This window comes from Aspergillus candidus, assembly GCF_002847045.1.
Source record: "Aspergillus candidus strain CBS 102.13 unplaced genomic scaffold BDW47scaffold_21, whole genome shotgun sequence".
NCBI lineage: Eukaryota > Fungi > Ascomycota > Eurotiomycetes > Eurotiales > Aspergillaceae > Aspergillus > Aspergillus candidus.
Window position 1 is genome coordinate 358,361 of NW_020194026.1, and position 17,949 is coordinate 376,309.

Sequence of the window (17,949 nt, forward strand, 5' to 3'; positions counted from 1 at the left end):
CCCCAACCCCACTGATCTCCTCAGAGTGGTAGTTTGAGTCGGTCCTGGTTGGTGAGGCACTCGGCGTCCTTCAGGCCGTTTTCGGACAAGACTGTATGTGTTTTCACCCTTACTGCCATACACTGAAGCCCATGTGACTTTCAATATCATTCGGGGTCTTCCCCTGTATCCTCTTCGTCGCGATATCTAATGCCTCTCATGTTTATGTTTACTACACAGACTGGGAATCTTGCAATACTGATCGGTTACAAGTCAGTTGTAATCAACTGCTTCGAACTTTACATATATAGGATCACAGGCGACGCCTGGACTTTCATCTAGAATGGGTGAAGCCAATAATGGTTCCATGCTCAATGGAATCGGGAAAGCCATCTCGCAGATTGAAAAAACTGTATCCGCTTCATTGCGACCCCTACCTACCGAAACAGGGGACGGGACTTATGTCCCCACGTCAACGGACACAGGACTTGTTCAAGACCTGAGTCATGTCGACCTCGACGATGTCAAAACCATCGTGGAGCTTACCAAAAATGCCGCGACAGGGGGGCCCGTTGATGACAAGCAGTACGTTATGGAGCGATTGGTCCAGGTATGTTGATCATGTTATCCTTGAGATTTATGCTTGACGCTCATCTCGCGACAGCTCGCTTCGGGCCTCCCTTCTACCTCGAGAAGCAGCAAAGCTTTGACGAACACCTTTCTCAATCAATTGTGGAATGACCTGGAACACCCACCTCTCTCGTACGTTGACTGACGACATTCCATCTTCCATGGGAACACGAGACTAACATTCCCGTTCAGGTATCTTGGGCACGAGTCTTTGTACCGGAAGGCAGATGGGTCAGGCAATGTATGTAACCCTTCGCCCCGATCCTATTGCTAAATCTCACTCACATGGAACGTAGAATGCTTTGTGGCCTCACCTTGGAGCTGCGGGCTCTCACTATGCTAGGTCTGTAAGGCCGACTACTGTTCAGTCTCCTGCACTCCCAGACCCCGAGACCCTTTTCGACAGTCTCCTGGCACGGAAAGACTTCAAGGAACACCCCAACAAGATATCCAGCGTTCTATTCTACATTGCTTCAATTATCATCCACGGTAAGAGTGAGACAAAATTCTCCCGGACTGCTGTGTCGCTGACCGACATCAAGACTTGTTCCAAACGGACCGAGCCGATAGCACGGTCTCCGCCGCTTCATCCTATCTCGATCTTGCACCGCTGTATGGCAATAACCAAGACGAACAGAATCTTGTTAGGACGTTCAAGGATGGAAAGCTCAAACCCGACTGTTTCTCTACTAAGAGGGTCCTGGGATTCCCCCCTGGTGTTGGCGTCCTTTTGATTATGTTCAATCGATTTCACAACTATGTGGTCGAGCAGTTGGCATCGATCAACGAAGGTGGCCGGTTTACCAAGCCAGATCAGTCTAAGGAGAAAGAGTGTGCGAAATACGACAATGATCTCTTCCAAACCGGCCGGCTGGTCACCTGTGGTCTATATGTCAATATCATCCTCAAGGACTATGTCCGAACGATCCTGAACGTCAACCGGACGGACAGTACTTGGAGTCTCGACCCCCGGGCGGAAATGAAAGACAGCCTACTTGGCGAGGCCGCGGCACAGGCCACGGGAAATCAAGTCTCTGCCGAATTCAATCTCGTGTATCGCTGGCATGCTTGTGTCTCCCAACGCGATGAGAAATGGACGGAAGGTGCCTTCAAAGAGCTCCTTCACGGGAAAGACCTTACGACCGTCACTCAAGAAGAATTCATCCGAGCTCTTGGTCGATGGGAGGCGAAGTTGCCCGAACAACCCGAGGATCGCCCACTTGCCAACCTGCAACGCGGACCGGATGGATCGTTCGATGACGATGATTTGGTCAAGATTTTCGAGGAAAGCGTTGAAGACTGCGCGGGTGCCTTCGGTGCTTCTCACGTCCCAACGATCTTTAGAAGTATCGAAGCCCTTGGTATCAAGCAAGCGCGATCTTGGAACCTGGCTACGCTGAACGAGTTTCGAAAATACTTTAACCTGGCCCCCCACAAGACGTTCGAGGATATCAACCCCGATCCCTATATCGCGGATCAGCTCAAGCGGCTGTACGACCATCCGGACCTCGTGGAGATCTACCCGGGAATCATCGTAGAGGACACAAAAGAGCCCATGACTCCCGGAAGTGGCCTGTGTACCAACTTTACGGTATCCAGAGCCGTTCTCTCTGATGCGGTCGCATTGGTTCGGGGTGATCGGTTTTACACGGTCGACTTTACGCCGAAACATCTGACGAACTGGGCATACAAGGAGATTCAAGCCTCGGACACTGTCGACCAAGGCCATGTCTTCTCCAAGCTCGTACTGCGGGCATTCCCAAACCATTTCCAGGGGAATTCGATCTATGCTCACTTCCCACTCGTCATTCCATCGGAGAACCAAAAGATCCACACAAACATTGGCTCTGCTGAGAAGTACAGCTGGGCTAAGCCTGCTTTCACCCCTCCCCCGAAAATGTTGACATCTCATTCTGCCTGTATGTCGGTGCTAGCGGACCCTGAGACATTCAATGTTACATGGGGCAAAAAGATTGAGTTCTTGATGCACAACAGCAACAAGCCGTACGGTAGAGACTTCATGCTATCTGGTGATAGGAAGCCTAATGCCGAGTCGCGGAAAATGATGCACAACGCCTTGTATGCCAAGGACTGGAAGCTCGAGGTCAAGAAGTTCTACGAGGAGATCACGCTACAACTTCTGGAGAAGAACTCTTACCAGATCGCCGGGGTCAACCAGGTGGACGTAGTCCGAGATATTGCGAACCTTGCGCAAGTCCACTTCTGCGCTTCTGTTTTCTCCCTTCCCTTGAAAACCGAAGCAAACCCACGGGGTATCTTCACCGAGTCAGAGCTGTACAAGCTCATGGCCGTTGTCTTTACCTCAATCTTTTACGATGCTGATATGGCGAAATCTTTCGAACTCAACCAAGGCGCGCGCGAGGTGACACAGCAGCTCGGTCAGCTTACCATGGCCAATGTCGAACTGGTCAGCAAGACGGGGTTTATCGCGAATATCGTGCATAATCTTCATCGGCATGACGTGCTCAGCGAGTATGGCACACACATGATCCAACGCCTGCTTGATTCGGGCAAGCCTGCGAACGAAATTGTGTGGACTCACATTCTACCCACCGCTGGTGGAATGGTAGCCAACCAAGCACAGCTCTTCTCCCAATGTCTTGACTACTACCTGTCCCCAGAGGGAGCCGAGCATCTCCCTGAGATTAACCGTCTGGCTAAGGCAAACAACGCCGCAGCAGACAATCTGTTGACCCGATAGTAAGTGACAGTCCGAAACCTCGGCATTCTCCTGACAGAGTACTTACCACGCGTAGCTTCATGGAGGGTGCACGGTTGCGATCATCCGTTGCTTTGCCCCGCGTGGTGACAAAGCCCACGGGTGTCGAGGACGGCGGCAAGAACGTGGAACTCGAGGCAGGAGAGCACATTCTATGTAATTTGGTAAGCAACTCCCAGGGTGAAAAAAATAAAAAATAAAAAAATCAAGAGCACGATCATGGCTAATGCGTGGGCGAAACCCTCCAGGTCACTGCAAGCATGGATCCCGTTAGCTTCCCAGAACCCGAAAAAGTCAAACTGGACCGTGACATGAATCTGTACGCCCATTTTGGCTTCGGACCACACCAGTGTTTGGGCCTGGGCATGTGTCAAATGGCATTGACCACGATGCTGAAAGTTATCGGCCGGCTGGACAACCTGCGTCGGGCTCCCGGACCCCACGGGCAACTGAAGAGGCTCTCCGGGCCCGGGGGCATTGCAAAGTATATGTCTGCCGATCAGAGTGGCTTTTCTCCCTTCCCGACGACGATGAAGATCCAATGGGATGGCGACCTGGCGGATCTGAAGGCTAGCCTGGGTATTGTGCAGTGAACGGACGGATGCTCTTCAGGTTAATGGCAAAGACGGCCACCCCATAAATTGGATGCTAGTACAGCAGTGAACCATGATTGTTCCTGTTATTACTCCTTGCTGCTGACTTTTGATTATTTTGCTTCTCTGTGAATTAGTAGTGCTTCCTGGAATGTAAAGGGTTGTTCAAGGCATGAGTCACTATAAGATTTGGATATGACAGTTCCTCCTGGCTTTACTGATTGTATGACACCATCAAAAGATAACCACAGTAAGCTATACTGGATGTAAGTAAATATACTGGATGTTAGTGAATACGAACAAAGAAACCCAGTTGTTATATGGATAGCAGTGATGATATCTAACAGTGAACTTAATAATATAAGTGATATCAACATGAGGGGTACCCGATTGCCAGGGATACCCATTTCATAAGGCTGCGAGATCACTACCTAAATACCAGGCTGACCCTCTCAGATCAGCTTATAAATAATATTTGGTACCGTCAATTAGTTACCTAACTCAACCATTACAGTACCAGTTGAAAGAGTCTGGGCGAAACAGGGCTACTAATAAGTAGTACTGAGTTGTTGCTTCGGCGGGGAAGAAGACCCGCTCCGCCAGAGCTCCATCATTGGGATAATTTCACGAACCTTCCAACTACCGGTACTATCGCTCTTACATTTCTTTTCCCTTCTTTCCCTCATCCCGCCCCATCTCCTCATCCTCCTCCCCGATTACCCCCCATCTGAACTTTTACCTTTATTAATAAGGGCTTGCCTCATATTCAAAACACTTTGATTACTACCTGTCTTTGGTTGTCATAGCTTCGGGATTAACGACCTGCACCGTTTTCCCCGTCTCTCTGGCGCCCAGCGGTAGCCGCAACTCAGTCTTTCCTCGACCCATCGGACTTCACATCATTTCGTTCATCCAGAAAAGTCTTGGTCTTTGGTGAAACCAGCCTGTCCATTCATTGTTATCGATCTTTTTTCTTTTGAAAAGTTGGACCTGTGGCTGAAAAGCTGTCCCACCTCACCAATTGGGCTTTTTTTTGTCGAGGAAGTGAGACGCCCGAAAAAACGTCATAAGGTCCTGTTCCCGCGACCTCCTCCGCGACCCGGTCAACACGACCTCCCCACTGCCTGAAGTGGTAACCCCCCACCCCCCCTTCTGGGATTCTTTTCATTTCCTCATGACCGCCTGGTTCTTCGAGTTCAATTATGGGGAGAATTAAAAAGGTGGCGAGCCAAAAACATGAGGCGACGATCGTAAGTGACACCCCTCATCCTTCGCCGGGCTTCTGTCGTTCAGGTCGAGTCTCAGAGTTTTCTTTTTCTAATCTTCATCTGGTATATAGTCACCCTTTCTAGCAGAGTTCGTCGCTCGTGCTACGGATATTTCACTCGCCGAGCTCCCTTCGCATCTTACCACCTTCCCTCGCCTGTGGCCTTTCCCCCGAGGTGACCTTTATCATTGGATTAACGTTTTGAATCGCTTCGACGAGATTCTTGCGTCCGTCATCGACAAATACGCCCTCAACAGTGGACCTCAGACTACGCCCTTTGGCAGATGTGTCTTGGTGGATTCATATACCAATGATGAAGGCAAACCGAGCACCCCGGACGTTGAGACCAAATTGAATGACTTGGGATACGGTCAGGAAGGTGATAGGGAGCTTGTGGAAGTGATTCTTGATTTCTCTAGGCTGCTATTGGAAAAGTGCGGTAATCGAAGCTTGTACAACAGCAGCGAACGCCTTGGGGAGCTTTTGAACACCACATCTCTCTCCCTGTTGCAGTCTACACTCCGCCTGTCTCTCTGCTTGGCACAACGATACTACTCGCGCCATCGAGGAGGCTCTCATCTCCAGCAGGGTTTACTGGCTGCTCACTATAATATTGATTTGGAGAAGCTGCAGAAGATCGCCTCTCCTTTCCCTCGCCCTTCCACGTCTGCGAAGACCCCCTTATCGCCCACTGTTGGCATCAAGGGCAAAGAGAGAGGGCCCCAGACCAAGCACAATGCCAATGAGCTTACTTCTCTTGTCCGTGATGATGATGGTTGGGATGAATGGGCACATGTGCGCGTGCTTTATTATCCGTCGGACTCCGCACCAGTAAAGTCCTCGGCAGATGGTGCATCGGGCGGGACTCAAACACACCCCCCTTCCACCCCGACGCCTCTGCGTAGGTCGCATACCCATCCTACCCCTCGCTTGACCCGTACTACCATCGTCGAGGATAGTCCCGGGTCTGTTACGAATTCCCCTTCCGGAAAGGCTGAAGAGTCCCTGCGGGGTGGGAAGTTTCTGGACATCCCCCACTCGAAGATCTCTTCAGATACCGCCGAAGACCTGTTGAAGTCACATATTGAGGGCATACCGGATGATTCAAAATACGAGCTGCTCCATAAAATTCGCGCAGCGCAGGCATTGGCCGTATCTCGCTCTACTCGGGAGCAGATCCTTGCGATTCGAATGCTCGCTGTTACTAATCTCGCATACATCTACCCCGAATCGCTTTTCCAGCAAAAGGTCTTGCAGTATGACATGGAGCAGCCCAAACGCCTTCAGCTTGCCTATCAATTAGCCGAGCTGGTTCACCTCGGTGCAAGTGAAGATTTGCCAGTCTCGCGCACTCTGCAAACATTGGGGATTCAGGCTCTCGATGCACTTGCAAAGCACAAGTCTCGCGCAATTGATGTCTGTGCGGCGTTGAGCGTCAATGTAAACCACGGCGTGCTCATGTTCTTGACCCGCAAAGCCGTAAATGAACTGGCTGCAGAAGATGACGAGAAGGATGATGGTAGTCAGGACGAGTGGCGTGACGCCTTGCTTGGTCTCCTGCGGACACTCCCTGGCTCAAGCACTCGAACCCCGGAGACCCTGGTTTCTGCCGGCTTGATTCCAATGTTTGTTGACGTGCTCAACTTGCGAACGGAGAAGGCCCGACGCGTCTACTCTCGAATCATGGAGTTCTTGGATACCTTCGTCCACGCAGTCCGTGACGCATTGGGGACGCTTACAAGTGCCAAGGGTTTCGATGCAATTTCAGATTTGATTGACTATGAAACGAAGACTTCATTTGAAAGCGTACACAAGGGCGCAGGGATTCCTTCCCAATACAAGACATCCACGATTGATTACCAGATCCCCTACTTCCAGCAACAGACTCTCAGGTGGATGTTCAGATTTGTCAATCACATCATGCAGCACAATGGTGGCGGCTTTGATCGAGTCCTCCGGAACCTGATCGATTCGCCTCAGCTGCTCACGTCTCTCCGCTTGGTGATTGAGAATGCTCTGATATATGGATCGCACGTCTGGAGCAACACGGTCAACATTCTCAGTAGTTTCATACACAACGAGCCCACCAGCTATGCAGTTATCGCCGAAGCGGGTCTGAGCAAGAGCTTCCTCGAGTCCGTGACACTGTCCACGCTGAAGGCTCCAGAAAAACCGCCGGCGGTGGAGGAAGAGGCCCCAGCGACCGAAGGTGAACCTTCTGGAGCACCTGAAGTTGCGGCCGAGCCTGCGCTTCCTCCCAGTGAAGGCGACAGTCAACCTCGAGAGTATGCCATCGTCAGGAGCAAGGACTCCAAACTTGCGCCTGGAATCATGACTTCTGCGGAAGCTTTGTCGTGCATTCCGTCAGCCTTCGGGGCGATTTGCTTGAATTCATCCGGCCTTCGACTTTTCCGATCCTCCCACGCCCTCGAGAGCTTCTTTGAAATCTTTGAGAACCCCGAGCACGTGAGATGCTTGAAGGACGACCCTAATCTGGTTCGCTCGCTAGGTACAACCTTTGACGAGCTAGTGAGGCATCATCCCGCGCTCAAATCGTCGATCATGAGTGTCGTCATTGTCATGATCGCACGCGTTGGCTTTTTATGCAGAAGTAAAGCCTGGTCACAGGGCCTCGGGACGAAGCTCTGGAAAGAGGGAGCCGACGGAAAGCCGGCGCCTTCGGGAAGTTCGTCTGACTTGTTCCGAAGGATGGGTGTGCCTGAAGATTCCGACTTGACCGACCCTAGCAATCTTGGTGTCAGGGAGCTGAACTCCACTGCACTCCCTGATGGCGGAAAACTAGTCACCGGCGATCTAAGCCAGGTTCTCCCATCTGCCGGGAATCAAATTGAGCCTAAGGATGCCGACGAAGCCGGTCTCACGGTCACGGACTACCTCTATCCTCTGGTACGATTCCTGGGGGCTTTCTTCGAGAATCAGTCGAACTGCACTTATTTCATCGAATCCGGCGGGGTGGAGTTTGTTCTGGACCTGGCAACGTTGCAGAGTCTGCCGTTTGATTTCCACAACGCGGAAGCCAGTCAGGAACTCACTGTTTTAGTGCACATGATGTCTGAAACAAAGCCCCACTTGGTTGTACCATCTCTTGTTGAACGTGCAGAGTCAGCTGTTGAGATGCTATCTCAATTCTGGCGTTCGGAGGTGCCCAGGGGTCTCGGATACTTCACTCCTCTTACCACACCGGCTTATGATGAAAAATCTAAGGACAAGGGAGCCGAAGTAGATTCTGCTGTGCAAGACAAGGGCATTTTCTTGGCTCGACACATGGTCACTACTCTCATTCTAACGGGTCTTGTGCGCGAGGTTTACGCGATACCCCTGTACCAGTCTCGCCCCAGTCAGCAGACGTCTGCCTTTGCCCAGGTCAATTTAGCCGACCGCTATTGCTCCCTGATCAAGAAACTAGGTGGTTTACACGCGGCATGCGTATGGGAAGAAATCTACCTGGAGCAAACCATCCCAGAGACCTGGAACCAGGCAACGAAAGTGCAATCTTCTGGATCAACTGCCGATCGGCCTAACGACACTCCTGCCCCCGTGGATCCCGCAGGAACCTCCACCGCACCTACAGCGGAAAGCCAGGGAGAAGGTTCGACAGCTAGCGTATCCGCTCAGCCGGTGACCGCCCAAGAACCGAGCAACAAAGCAAGCAACGTTTCTGAAGACAGCGTAGCATTCAAAAATGTGCGAGTGCTTCGGTATCTTCTTAGCTCTTTGCCTTCCTCGATCACAGGCTTTTTCCACAACTTGGGGCTTGGCCTGATTGGCAAGCGAAGGATCGATTCATATCAGAAACAAAATGCTACTCTGGTAGCCGAGGCGGTCGCAGATGCTGTTATTGAACAGCTCAAATCTGGGCCTCCAAATGCTTGCGAGAATCCCAAGCTTCGGTTTGCCTACCTGATAGTGATTCTGTCCTCGTTCTCTCACTTGCTATTCGAGGCCACGGCGGACCGACCGCAAACCAATTATCTCACGCTCGTGCTATTCGCTTTCAAGAGACGGGACGGGTTAAAACTTCTGAAGGAGATTTGTGATGTCTTCGTGCGAGAAGTCAAGTCTCTAACCCCGCCCGAATCTGTACCTGCGTCTGAGAATGACGTGTCTGCCCGACTTACTTCTGCCTATGGCGGCATCAAGATCATATTGGGCTTCTTTTCTGAGCTCGTTTCTGGCAAGAACATCGTCGAATCTAGTCAAACCCAAGCAATGACTAGCAGTGATCGGGAGCGGGAACGGCCGGATTTCTTCCAGCCAGGTCAATTTTTGGTTGACCTTCGCATGGAGATTCTGCCCATGGCTCGAGATTTGTGGGACTCCGATTTTGCGACACAATCGTCGAGCTCTGTCATCAAATGCCTGATTGATATCCTGCGCTCGTCCCTTGACGGCGAGTATGAAACGGGAGCGGTTGCACGGCGCTCGGACGCTCCTCCTGCACTGGCAGATGTCGGACGCAAAACCCTAGCCATTCATAAGGATCGCGCGACTTCTTTACAGGAGAAGGGGTATTCGTCGGACCTGGTGAAGGAGGCAATGTACCGCTGCAACAATCTTTACCTTGTTGCCGAAGACTACTGCAAGGCTCAAAATTGGCTTCTGGCTCCCCCGAGGGTAGCACCGCCTGCAGACGATATTGAGATTGTCCGGTCCAATGCCCCTACCGGGGAAACTTCTGAAGACCCAGCCGCCGAAGAAGGCCCTCCCTATGACAATGGATTCCTAGATAACTCTGCATTTGCTATGCTTTTAGCACAAGCATCAGGCCGACCAGAAGAAGGGCGTCGCCAGGAAGGCCAAGATAGACCCGAGGAAACTGAAGTCAGGCATGGCTCCGAATTTTTGGCTCGGGCCTTGACTACTATTCTCAACGACGACCACGGAAATGGCGACGGAGTTCGAGACAATCGAAACAATACTGCTCGTCCCGCTGCCCCCGCCGAGGGAAGCTCGTCCGAGCCTTCGAACCAAGCTGCCAACCCGCCCCCTGAACCGCGTGCAGAGCAGCCAACGAGACGACGCGAAGTAGTGTCTGTTGAAGATTTGGACCAGGACCGTGAAAAAGTGCGAGAAAACCTCATTGAGCGTTGTTTGGATGTTTTGAACGAGCATCATGATGTGTCCTTCGAGCTCGCGGATCTTATTGCATCCGCAACACGAAAGCATCGCGAACCCGAAACGTTCCGGAGAGAAGTAGGAGAAATCCTTGTCCAGTCTCTCGTTTCGTTGCAGACGGAGAATTTCCAAGAAGCTGGCAAAAAGGTGGCCGCCTATGCCCATCTTCTGGCTCTCGTGGTACAGGATAGAGACATGTACAATGCTACTCTGGGAGAGATAAAGGAATGTTTCACCACCTTTTTAGCGTTCATTCAAGTTCCGAGCGAGAAGACTTCGAACGAGTCCTTCCCGTGGATCGGACATGTCTTACTTGTATTGGAGAAGTTGCTTTCTGATGATTGCCAGCCGCATCAAATCAAGTGGACCCTGCCTGATAATGATGGCACAAGCGCAGACGAAGAAGGACCGGCCCAGTTGGAAGAGCCTCTGGTGTCTCAAGACCAAAAGATTCAGTTGTTCGAGTCTCTGATCGAAATCCTACCTAGGATCGGGAAGGACGATACACTCGCATTGTCAGTGTCTAGAATTCTAGTCATTCTTACCAGAATTCGGAGCATTGCGGTCCGTTTGGGCGAAAAGCGAAGCCTGCAGCGTCTTTTCGTTATGGTCAAACAGCTTTCGAGCTCCACCAATGAAAAGCTCCAAGGTGCTTTCATGCTGATATTGAGACACATCATTGAAGATGAGGACGCCATCCGGCAAATCATGCGGAGTGAAATTGTTGCCAACTTCGAATCTAAATCCTCTCGCCAAATTGATACTACTGGATTCGTTCGCCAGATGTACCATCTGGTATTAAGATCACCAGAATTGTTTGTCGAAGTATCCAACGAGAAGCTGAAGTTGCAGCGGTATGATAGCCGACAACGCCCGCAGGTTCTTACATTAAAGGCCGATAAGAACACGAAGGGAGCAAGCTCATCGCAGGAACGTCAAGAGGAGACAAAGGATGGTGAAAAGCCCTCAGCTGATTCACATGCCAGCGATGATAAAGGCAAGGGCAAGGGACAAGAGTTGAAGCCTCCTGTTGTGGAGAATCCAGATGGTGTTATACACTATCTGCTCTCTGAACTCCTGTCTTACAAAGATGTCGACGATAAGGAACCCCCAACGGAAACCGCAGAACAGCCTGCGTCAGAACAACCTGAGGCGCAGACTGACGTGGAGATGTCAACGGACGAACGTTCTCCCTCCGTCTCTAGTGCCGATCTACAGGGCGGACGCAGTGCTAAGAAGGCAGAAAAGCCAACGTTTAAGGCAGACGACCACCCGATTTACATCTACCGCTGTTTCCTCCTTCAATGCCTGACGGAATTGCTTTCTTCTTACAACCGAACGAAGGTCGAGTTTATCAATTTCTCTCGCAAAGCCGATCCGTTGGCAAGCACCCCTTCGAAGCCCCGGTCTGGAATCTTGAACTATCTCCTGAATGCTCTTGTTCCTATCGGCACCATGGACCATGACGAATCCGTTTCGTTCAAAAAGCGGAGCAATACATCCGCTTGGACCATGCGTGTCCTTGTCGCCTTGTGCACAAAGACTGGTGAATTCGGTGGAACTGGAAGACGGCGCGGTGAGCAGAACCCGAACGAGGAGGATGAGCCCGAGCTTGCCTTCGTTCGCCGGTTCACTCTAGAGCACGCTCTACGGTCGTACAAGGAGGCCAACTCATCCAACGAACCCCTGGACGCCAAGTATTCCAGGTTGATGTCTTTGGCCGATCTATTCGACAAAATGCTTAGTGGGTATGCTTTCGTGTCAGGGGACACGGCTTTCCCATCTTCGACTACGCAACTCGCGAAGACCATGTTCGAAAAGAATTTCATCGCTGCTCTCACTGCCTCTGTCGCCGAAATCGACCTCAACTTCCCAGCGTCTAAGCGTGTCATCAAATATATCCTACGGCCGCTGAACAAGCTTACGAAGACTGCTGTGCATCTGAGCGAATCTTCCGATATCTCTACTCTTGTGGAAACCGAGGAGGGCGATATTTCTTCGGCCACATCGGTGTCTGATATGGAAGATGAACGCGAAGAAACCCCTGACCTTTTCCGCCATTCCACTCTGGGAATGTTAGAGCCTCGTCACGAAGAAGAGACAAGCTCTGACGAGTCGGAGGAAGGAGATGACGAGATGTACGATGACGAATACGGAGAAGAGATGGACTACGATGAGGATGTACCCGAGGATGACGGCGAAATGGTTAGTGACGAAGAGATCGAGGGCATGGGTCCTGTTGAAGGCCTCCCTGGTGACTCCGGTATGGATATCGAGGTTGTCATCGACGATGAGGATGATGACGACGATGACGACGATGATGATGATGACGATGACGATGAATCGGATATGGAGGACGATGAAATCCTTGCTGGCGAGATCACTGGCGACCGGGACAACGAAAGCCTAGGGGATGGTGAGGACGATGAGTGGGAGAGCGAGGATATGTCTGAAGATGACGATGAAGCTGAAATCATGAACCAATTCGAAGACGAACTCGCCGATATCAGACAAGCAGATCATCGAGATGAGGGACACCGCTTTGATGATCTGTTCCGCGTGCTCAACGAAGCTGCCGGCGGCGTTGAAGATCTCCAAGGAGACGGTCTTGGTGGTGATTTGCACGACGATATTGATGATGATCTCAACGAAGATGAAGGTCAGTATTTCATTTTTCATCCACACCGTGCGCCAATGGCAACAGCTAACGGTCTTTCAAGAAGATGAAGAAATTGATGAACTTGAAGAAGAGCTTGATGATGCTGATGATGATCAAGCTTCCTATCAAGGATTCGATGATGGTTAGTTTTACATGTGCTTTCTATTTACGTCGATGTAAATTACTAACAGCATTGTTATAGATGAAGATCTCATTGAGCCATGGGGCTGGGATGGTGAAGACCACGCAATGCCGCGTGGGCACCAACGCTTCCGTGGTGCTCAGCCCGCTTGGGTCACTGGAATTATGCCCGGTCGGCCTGGCATCGTTCCTATCCAGCCTTATCGATTCCATCGGAGTCAGGTCCCTGCCCGTGGTACTGACGACGGAACAAACCCACTCCTTGTTCGCATGGACCGTGGGCCTGAGACGAACCAGCCACGTGGACCTGGCAACGAAGCTTTCACCGATTGGACTAGCGCTATAGAGCCTATGTCCACTGGCCGTCTGCTCCCAATGGACAGCCCCGTAAGCTTCATGAACGCAATCATGCAAGCCATCGGAGGGCAAGGTGGTCCAGGATTCGGAGTGATCACTCGTCCTGACGGAATCCATGTTCATGTTGACAGACGGGCTATCTTGCCTAATCGGATCCAAGACATCTTCGGTCTCGGTAGACCCCAGGCCCCTCCATCTCGTTCACGGGATGACCCATCGCAAGCTGTTAGCTTTGCCCTGGCAACGACGCGAAGCCGCTGGCAAGAAGAAGCACGCATCCTGTTCAGCAGCACGTACGTCGAGAAGACTCAGCGCGTGGTGGATTCTCTCCTGAAAGTACTGGTCCCCCCTGCTATTGAGGAAGAGAAGGAGCGTGAAAAGAAAGCGGAAGAAGAACAGAAGCGTCGGGAGGAAGAAAGGGCCGAGCGGGAGCGCCAAGAGCGTATTGCTAGGGAAGAAGAAGAGAAGGAGCGCAAGCGGCAGGAGGAGGAAGAGAACGCCAGACGGCAGCAAGAGCAAGAACAGCAGGAAGCCGAGAGGCGTGAAGCTGGGGCTGCTGCTGCTGCTGAACATATGGACGATGTTCAGACGGCAGATTCTGTGGACGAAGCCGCTGCGTCAGCAACTCAACCTGAGCCGGGTCCTTCTGAACCAGTCGAACGAGTGCATACAACTATCAGAGGGCGCCAGCTTGACATCACTGGGATGGAAATCGATCCCGAGTATCTTGAAGCTCTACCTGAAGAGTTAAGAGAAGAAGTGATTATGCAGCAGCTTGCAGAGCAACGGTCGCAAGCCGCGGCAGCCGGTGAAGAGCCCAGTGAGATCAACCCAGAGTTCCTGGAAGCATTGCCCACAGAGATTCGAGAAGAACTGTTGCAGCAAGAAGCGGCTGATCGTCGTCGGCGGGAGCGTGAGAGTGCCCGCAGACAAGCACCTACCGGTGCAAGTGCACCCACTCGTGCCGAAGACATGGATGCGGCCAATTTCCTCGCCACCTTGGATCCTGCGTTACGACAAGCGGTCCTCGCCGACCAACCCGAGGAAATACTTGCGACTTTAGGTCCAGAGTTTGTGACCGAAGCGCGTGCTCTGCCTGGAAGACGCCTCACACAGTTTGGTGATCTTCCCAGAGTTGAACATCGACAGAGGACCGAACCAGTTCCCGCGCAAGAAGAGAAGAAGCAACAGCGCCGTCAAATCGTCCAGATGCTCGACAAAGCTGGCGTTGCCACATTGCTTCGCCTGATGTTCATGCCTCTTCAAGGAAACGCACGCCACCAGCTCAACGATATTCTCTACAACGTCTGTGAGAACCGTCAGAACCGGGTTGAGGTCATTAGCCTTCTTCTTTCTGTTCTGCAAGATGGAAGCGTGGATGTTTCCGCCATTGAGCGCAGTTTCGCCCAACTCTCGCTCCGGGCAAAGCCTTCTGCACTGCAGAAGGCAACCCCTCAACCTGTCAAGCGAAGTCTAGCTTTCCAAGCTTCTTCGAGCGTCAGCAACGAAGTGACTCCGGTCATGGTGGTACAGCAGTGCCTGGGAACCCTTTCTTTTCTGTCTCAGTACAATCCCCACATCGCGTGGTTCTTCCTCACTGAGCATGATCCCTCGTCCAGCCTGAAGCTCAAGGCGCTGCGCAAGGGTAAAGGAAAAGAGAACAAGGCAAACAAATTTGCCCTGAACGCTCTGCTTACTTTGCTTGACCGCAAACTGATTATGGAAAGCCCGAATTGCATGGAGCAGCTCTCAACCCTTTTGAGTAGCATCACGCAACCTCTCACTTTGCTGCTTCGTCGCGAGAAAGAGCGACAGGAGGAGGAAGAGAAGAACAAGAAAGCTCAAGAAGAAAAGGGCGATGAGCCTGCCAAGGAGGAAGAACAACCCGAGCAGTCTTCAGACGCAGCACAACCCGCGCAGCCCTCCGAAGAAGCACAACCCGCAGAAACTCCTGCGGATGCTACTATGACCGATGCTCCCTTACCAAGTGTCGAAACCACTGAGCCTCAGGACAGTACGTCGGAGCAACCCAAGGATGGCGCTTCCAAGGAAACCAAGGCGGAGAACGCAAAGGAAGATGGCAAGTCGAAGAAGAAAGCCATCGAGCCTCCCGTCGTCCCCGACCACAACCTGCAATTGGTTGTTCACATCCTTGCTGCCCGTGAATGCAATGGCAAGACTTTCAGGGATACGCTCTCTACCATCAACAACCTCTCTGCTATTCCTGGCGCTCGGGATGTGATCGGAAACGAGCTAGTCAGCCAGGCTCAGACCTTAAGCACCACCATTCTGACCGATCTGGACGAACTCTTGACGCATATCCACCAGGCTAAGAGCGGAACAGACATGCAAGGTCTGTCTCTGGCCAAGTTCTCCCCGGCCAGCTCTGATCAAGCCAAGCTGTTGCGTGTTTTGACTGCTCTTGATTACCTGTTTGACCCTAACCGCGCCGACAAGGTCAAGGGAAGCGAGCCGGATCCTGCCGCCAAGGAGGATGTCTTACAGACCTTGTACGAGAGCTCTACCTTTGGTCCTCTGTGGACCAGACTGAGCGAATGCTTGACTGTCATCCGACAAAAGGAGAATATGCTGAACGTGGCTACAATTCTTCTGCCTTTGATTGAGGCTCTGATGGTGGTCTGCAAGAACACCACACTAAAGGAAACTTCTCTGACCCGTAACAGCCGTGAGCTGTCTGTGTCAAGCACGGGTGATTCTAGTTTAAGCATGGAGAGTCTGTTCTTCAAGTTCACGGAGGAGCACCGCAAGATACTCAACGAGCTTGTTCGCCAAAATCCCAGGTTGATGAGCGGAACATTCTCCCTCCTCGTCAAGAACCCCAAGGTCCTGGACTTCGACAACAAGCGGAATTACTTCACTCGCCGCATCCATTCCCGTGGAGCAGAGCCTCGTCACCCCCACCCTCCTCTGCAGTTATCTGTAAGGAGAGATCAAGTCTTCCTCGACTCCTTCAAGTCGCTCTACTTCAAATCGGCAGAAGAGCTGAAGCATGGCAAATTAAATGTCCGGTTCCACGGCGAGGAAGGTGTTGATGCCGGAGGTGTCACTCGAGAGTGGTTCCAAGTCCTTGCCCGTGGCATGTTCAACCCTAATTATGCCTTGTTCATCCCCGTTGCTTCTGACCGGACTACTTTCCATCCTAATCGCCTGAGTGGCATCAACTCGGAGCATCTGATGTTCTTCAAGTTCATCGGCCGAATCATCGGCAAGGCCCTGTACGAGGGTCGGGTACTTGATTGCCATTTCAGCCGAGCGGTCTACAAGTGTATTCTGGGCCGGTCAGTCTCCATCAAGGATATGGAAACGCTTGATCTGGACTATTACAAGTCGCTCCTTTGGATGCTCGAGAACGATATCACCGATATCATTACCGAGACCTTCTCTGTTGAGACGGACGACTTTGGAGAGAAGCAGGTGATTGACCTGATCGAGAATGGGCGTAACATCCCTGTTACCCAAGAGAACAAGGAGGAATACGTGCAGCGCGTGGTCAATTATCGCTTGTTCAGTTCTATCCAGGAGCAGCTTGACAATTTCCTGAAGGGATTCCACGAGATCATTGCCCCTGATCTGATCTCTATCTTCAATGAACAGGAGTTGGAGCTGCTGATTTCTGGTCTTCCCGAGATCGATGTGGACGACTGGAAGGTGAACACCGAATACCACAACTACTCTGCCTCCTCGTCCCAGATCCAGTGGTTCTGGCGGGCAGTCCGCTCATTCGACAAGGAAGAGCGTGCCAAACTCTTGCAGTTTGTGACCGGAACTAGCAAGGTACCGCTCAACGGCTTCAAGGAGCTTGAGGGTATGAATGGCGTTAGTCGATTCAACATCCACCGCGATTACGGCAACAAGGATCGCCTCCCAAGCTCGCACACATGCTTCAATCGTAAGTTGAACTCAACCATCGCAGCTATATTTACAAGATACTAATTATGAGCAGAGCTTGATCTTCCGGAGTATGAGAGCTACGAGACTCTCCGACAACGTCTTTATACCGCCATGACGGCCGGTAGCGAATATTTCGGGTTTGCATAAAATTGGTGGTGCTGTTTTCTTTTTCCATGTGGCGAACAAAATCAGTTTTTCTTTTCGATTTACAGTCTTCGTTTCAATGCCGAAGCATTTGATGGCGTTTTTGACACATTGCTATGCTTTATCATCGGGGTGGATTGTTTACGGGGATGTTTTGTGAAAGGAAAGATGGCTGGGGCTACCCGGAGACACTGATTGAAGTGCAGGTCAATCAGTGATCGAGGTGGTGGTTGGGTGGCTTATACCCTGTCCCGGCGGCTTTCCTTTTCTTTTCTTTTTCCTTTTCATGTTTTACCTAGATTTATCTTTTGTTGATTAGTATTTTCACACTGTGTAATAAATGCGACGCTTTTCTTCAAGTGCCTCTTGCCTCGTAAAGACGTATAGTGAC

General features: G+C 51.5%; 2 protein-coding genes across 2 annotated transcripts; both read left to right on the plus strand.

The window, feature by feature from the left end:
* Positions 1–322: 322 nt before the first annotated feature.
* On the plus strand, positions 323–3,942 carry BDW47DRAFT_125683 (peroxidase/cytochrome P450 family protein; the record flags this gene model as incomplete). Its single annotated transcript, XM_024816425.1, has 7 exons — positions 323–589; positions 644–741; positions 802–850; positions 906–1,098; positions 1,152–3,330; positions 3,387–3,513; positions 3,598–3,942. 7 exons carry the CDS (start codon positions 323–325, stop codon positions 3,940–3,942), a joined length of 3,258 nt encoding a protein of 1,085 aa, XP_024672267.1.
* A 967-nt stretch (positions 3,943–4,909) lies between these two features.
* Positions 4,910–17,920, plus strand: tom1 (E3 ubiquitin-protein ligase TOM1). The gene is made up of 5 exons (XM_024818703.1): positions 4,910–5,192; positions 5,282–13,004; positions 13,066–13,146; positions 13,207–17,412; positions 17,467–17,920. The coding sequence occupies exons 1-5, from the start codon at positions 5,145–5,147 to the stop codon at positions 17,559–17,561; spliced, it is 12,153 nt and encodes a 4,050-aa protein (XP_024672268.1). The 5' UTR covers positions 4,910–5,144; the 3' UTR covers positions 17,562–17,920.
* The last annotated feature ends 29 nt before the right edge of the window (positions 17,921–17,949 follow it).

What these genes read in the sequence shown, in the direction of transcription:
- tom1 (XM_024818703.1), top strand. Translation starts at nt 5,145, where the DNA reads ATGGGGAGAATTAAAAAGGTGGCGAGCCAAAAACATGAGGCGACGATC. An exon ending in TGATCTCAACGAAGATGAAG is followed by an intron (nt 13,005 to 13,065) that starts GTCAGTATTTCA and finishes CGGTCTTTCAAG; the next exon opens with AAGATGAAGAAATTGATGAA. An exon ending in CTCGCACACATGCTTCAATC is followed by an intron (nt 17,413 to 17,466) that starts GTAAGTTGAACT and finishes AATTATGAGCAG; the next exon opens with AGCTTGATCTTCCGGAGTAT.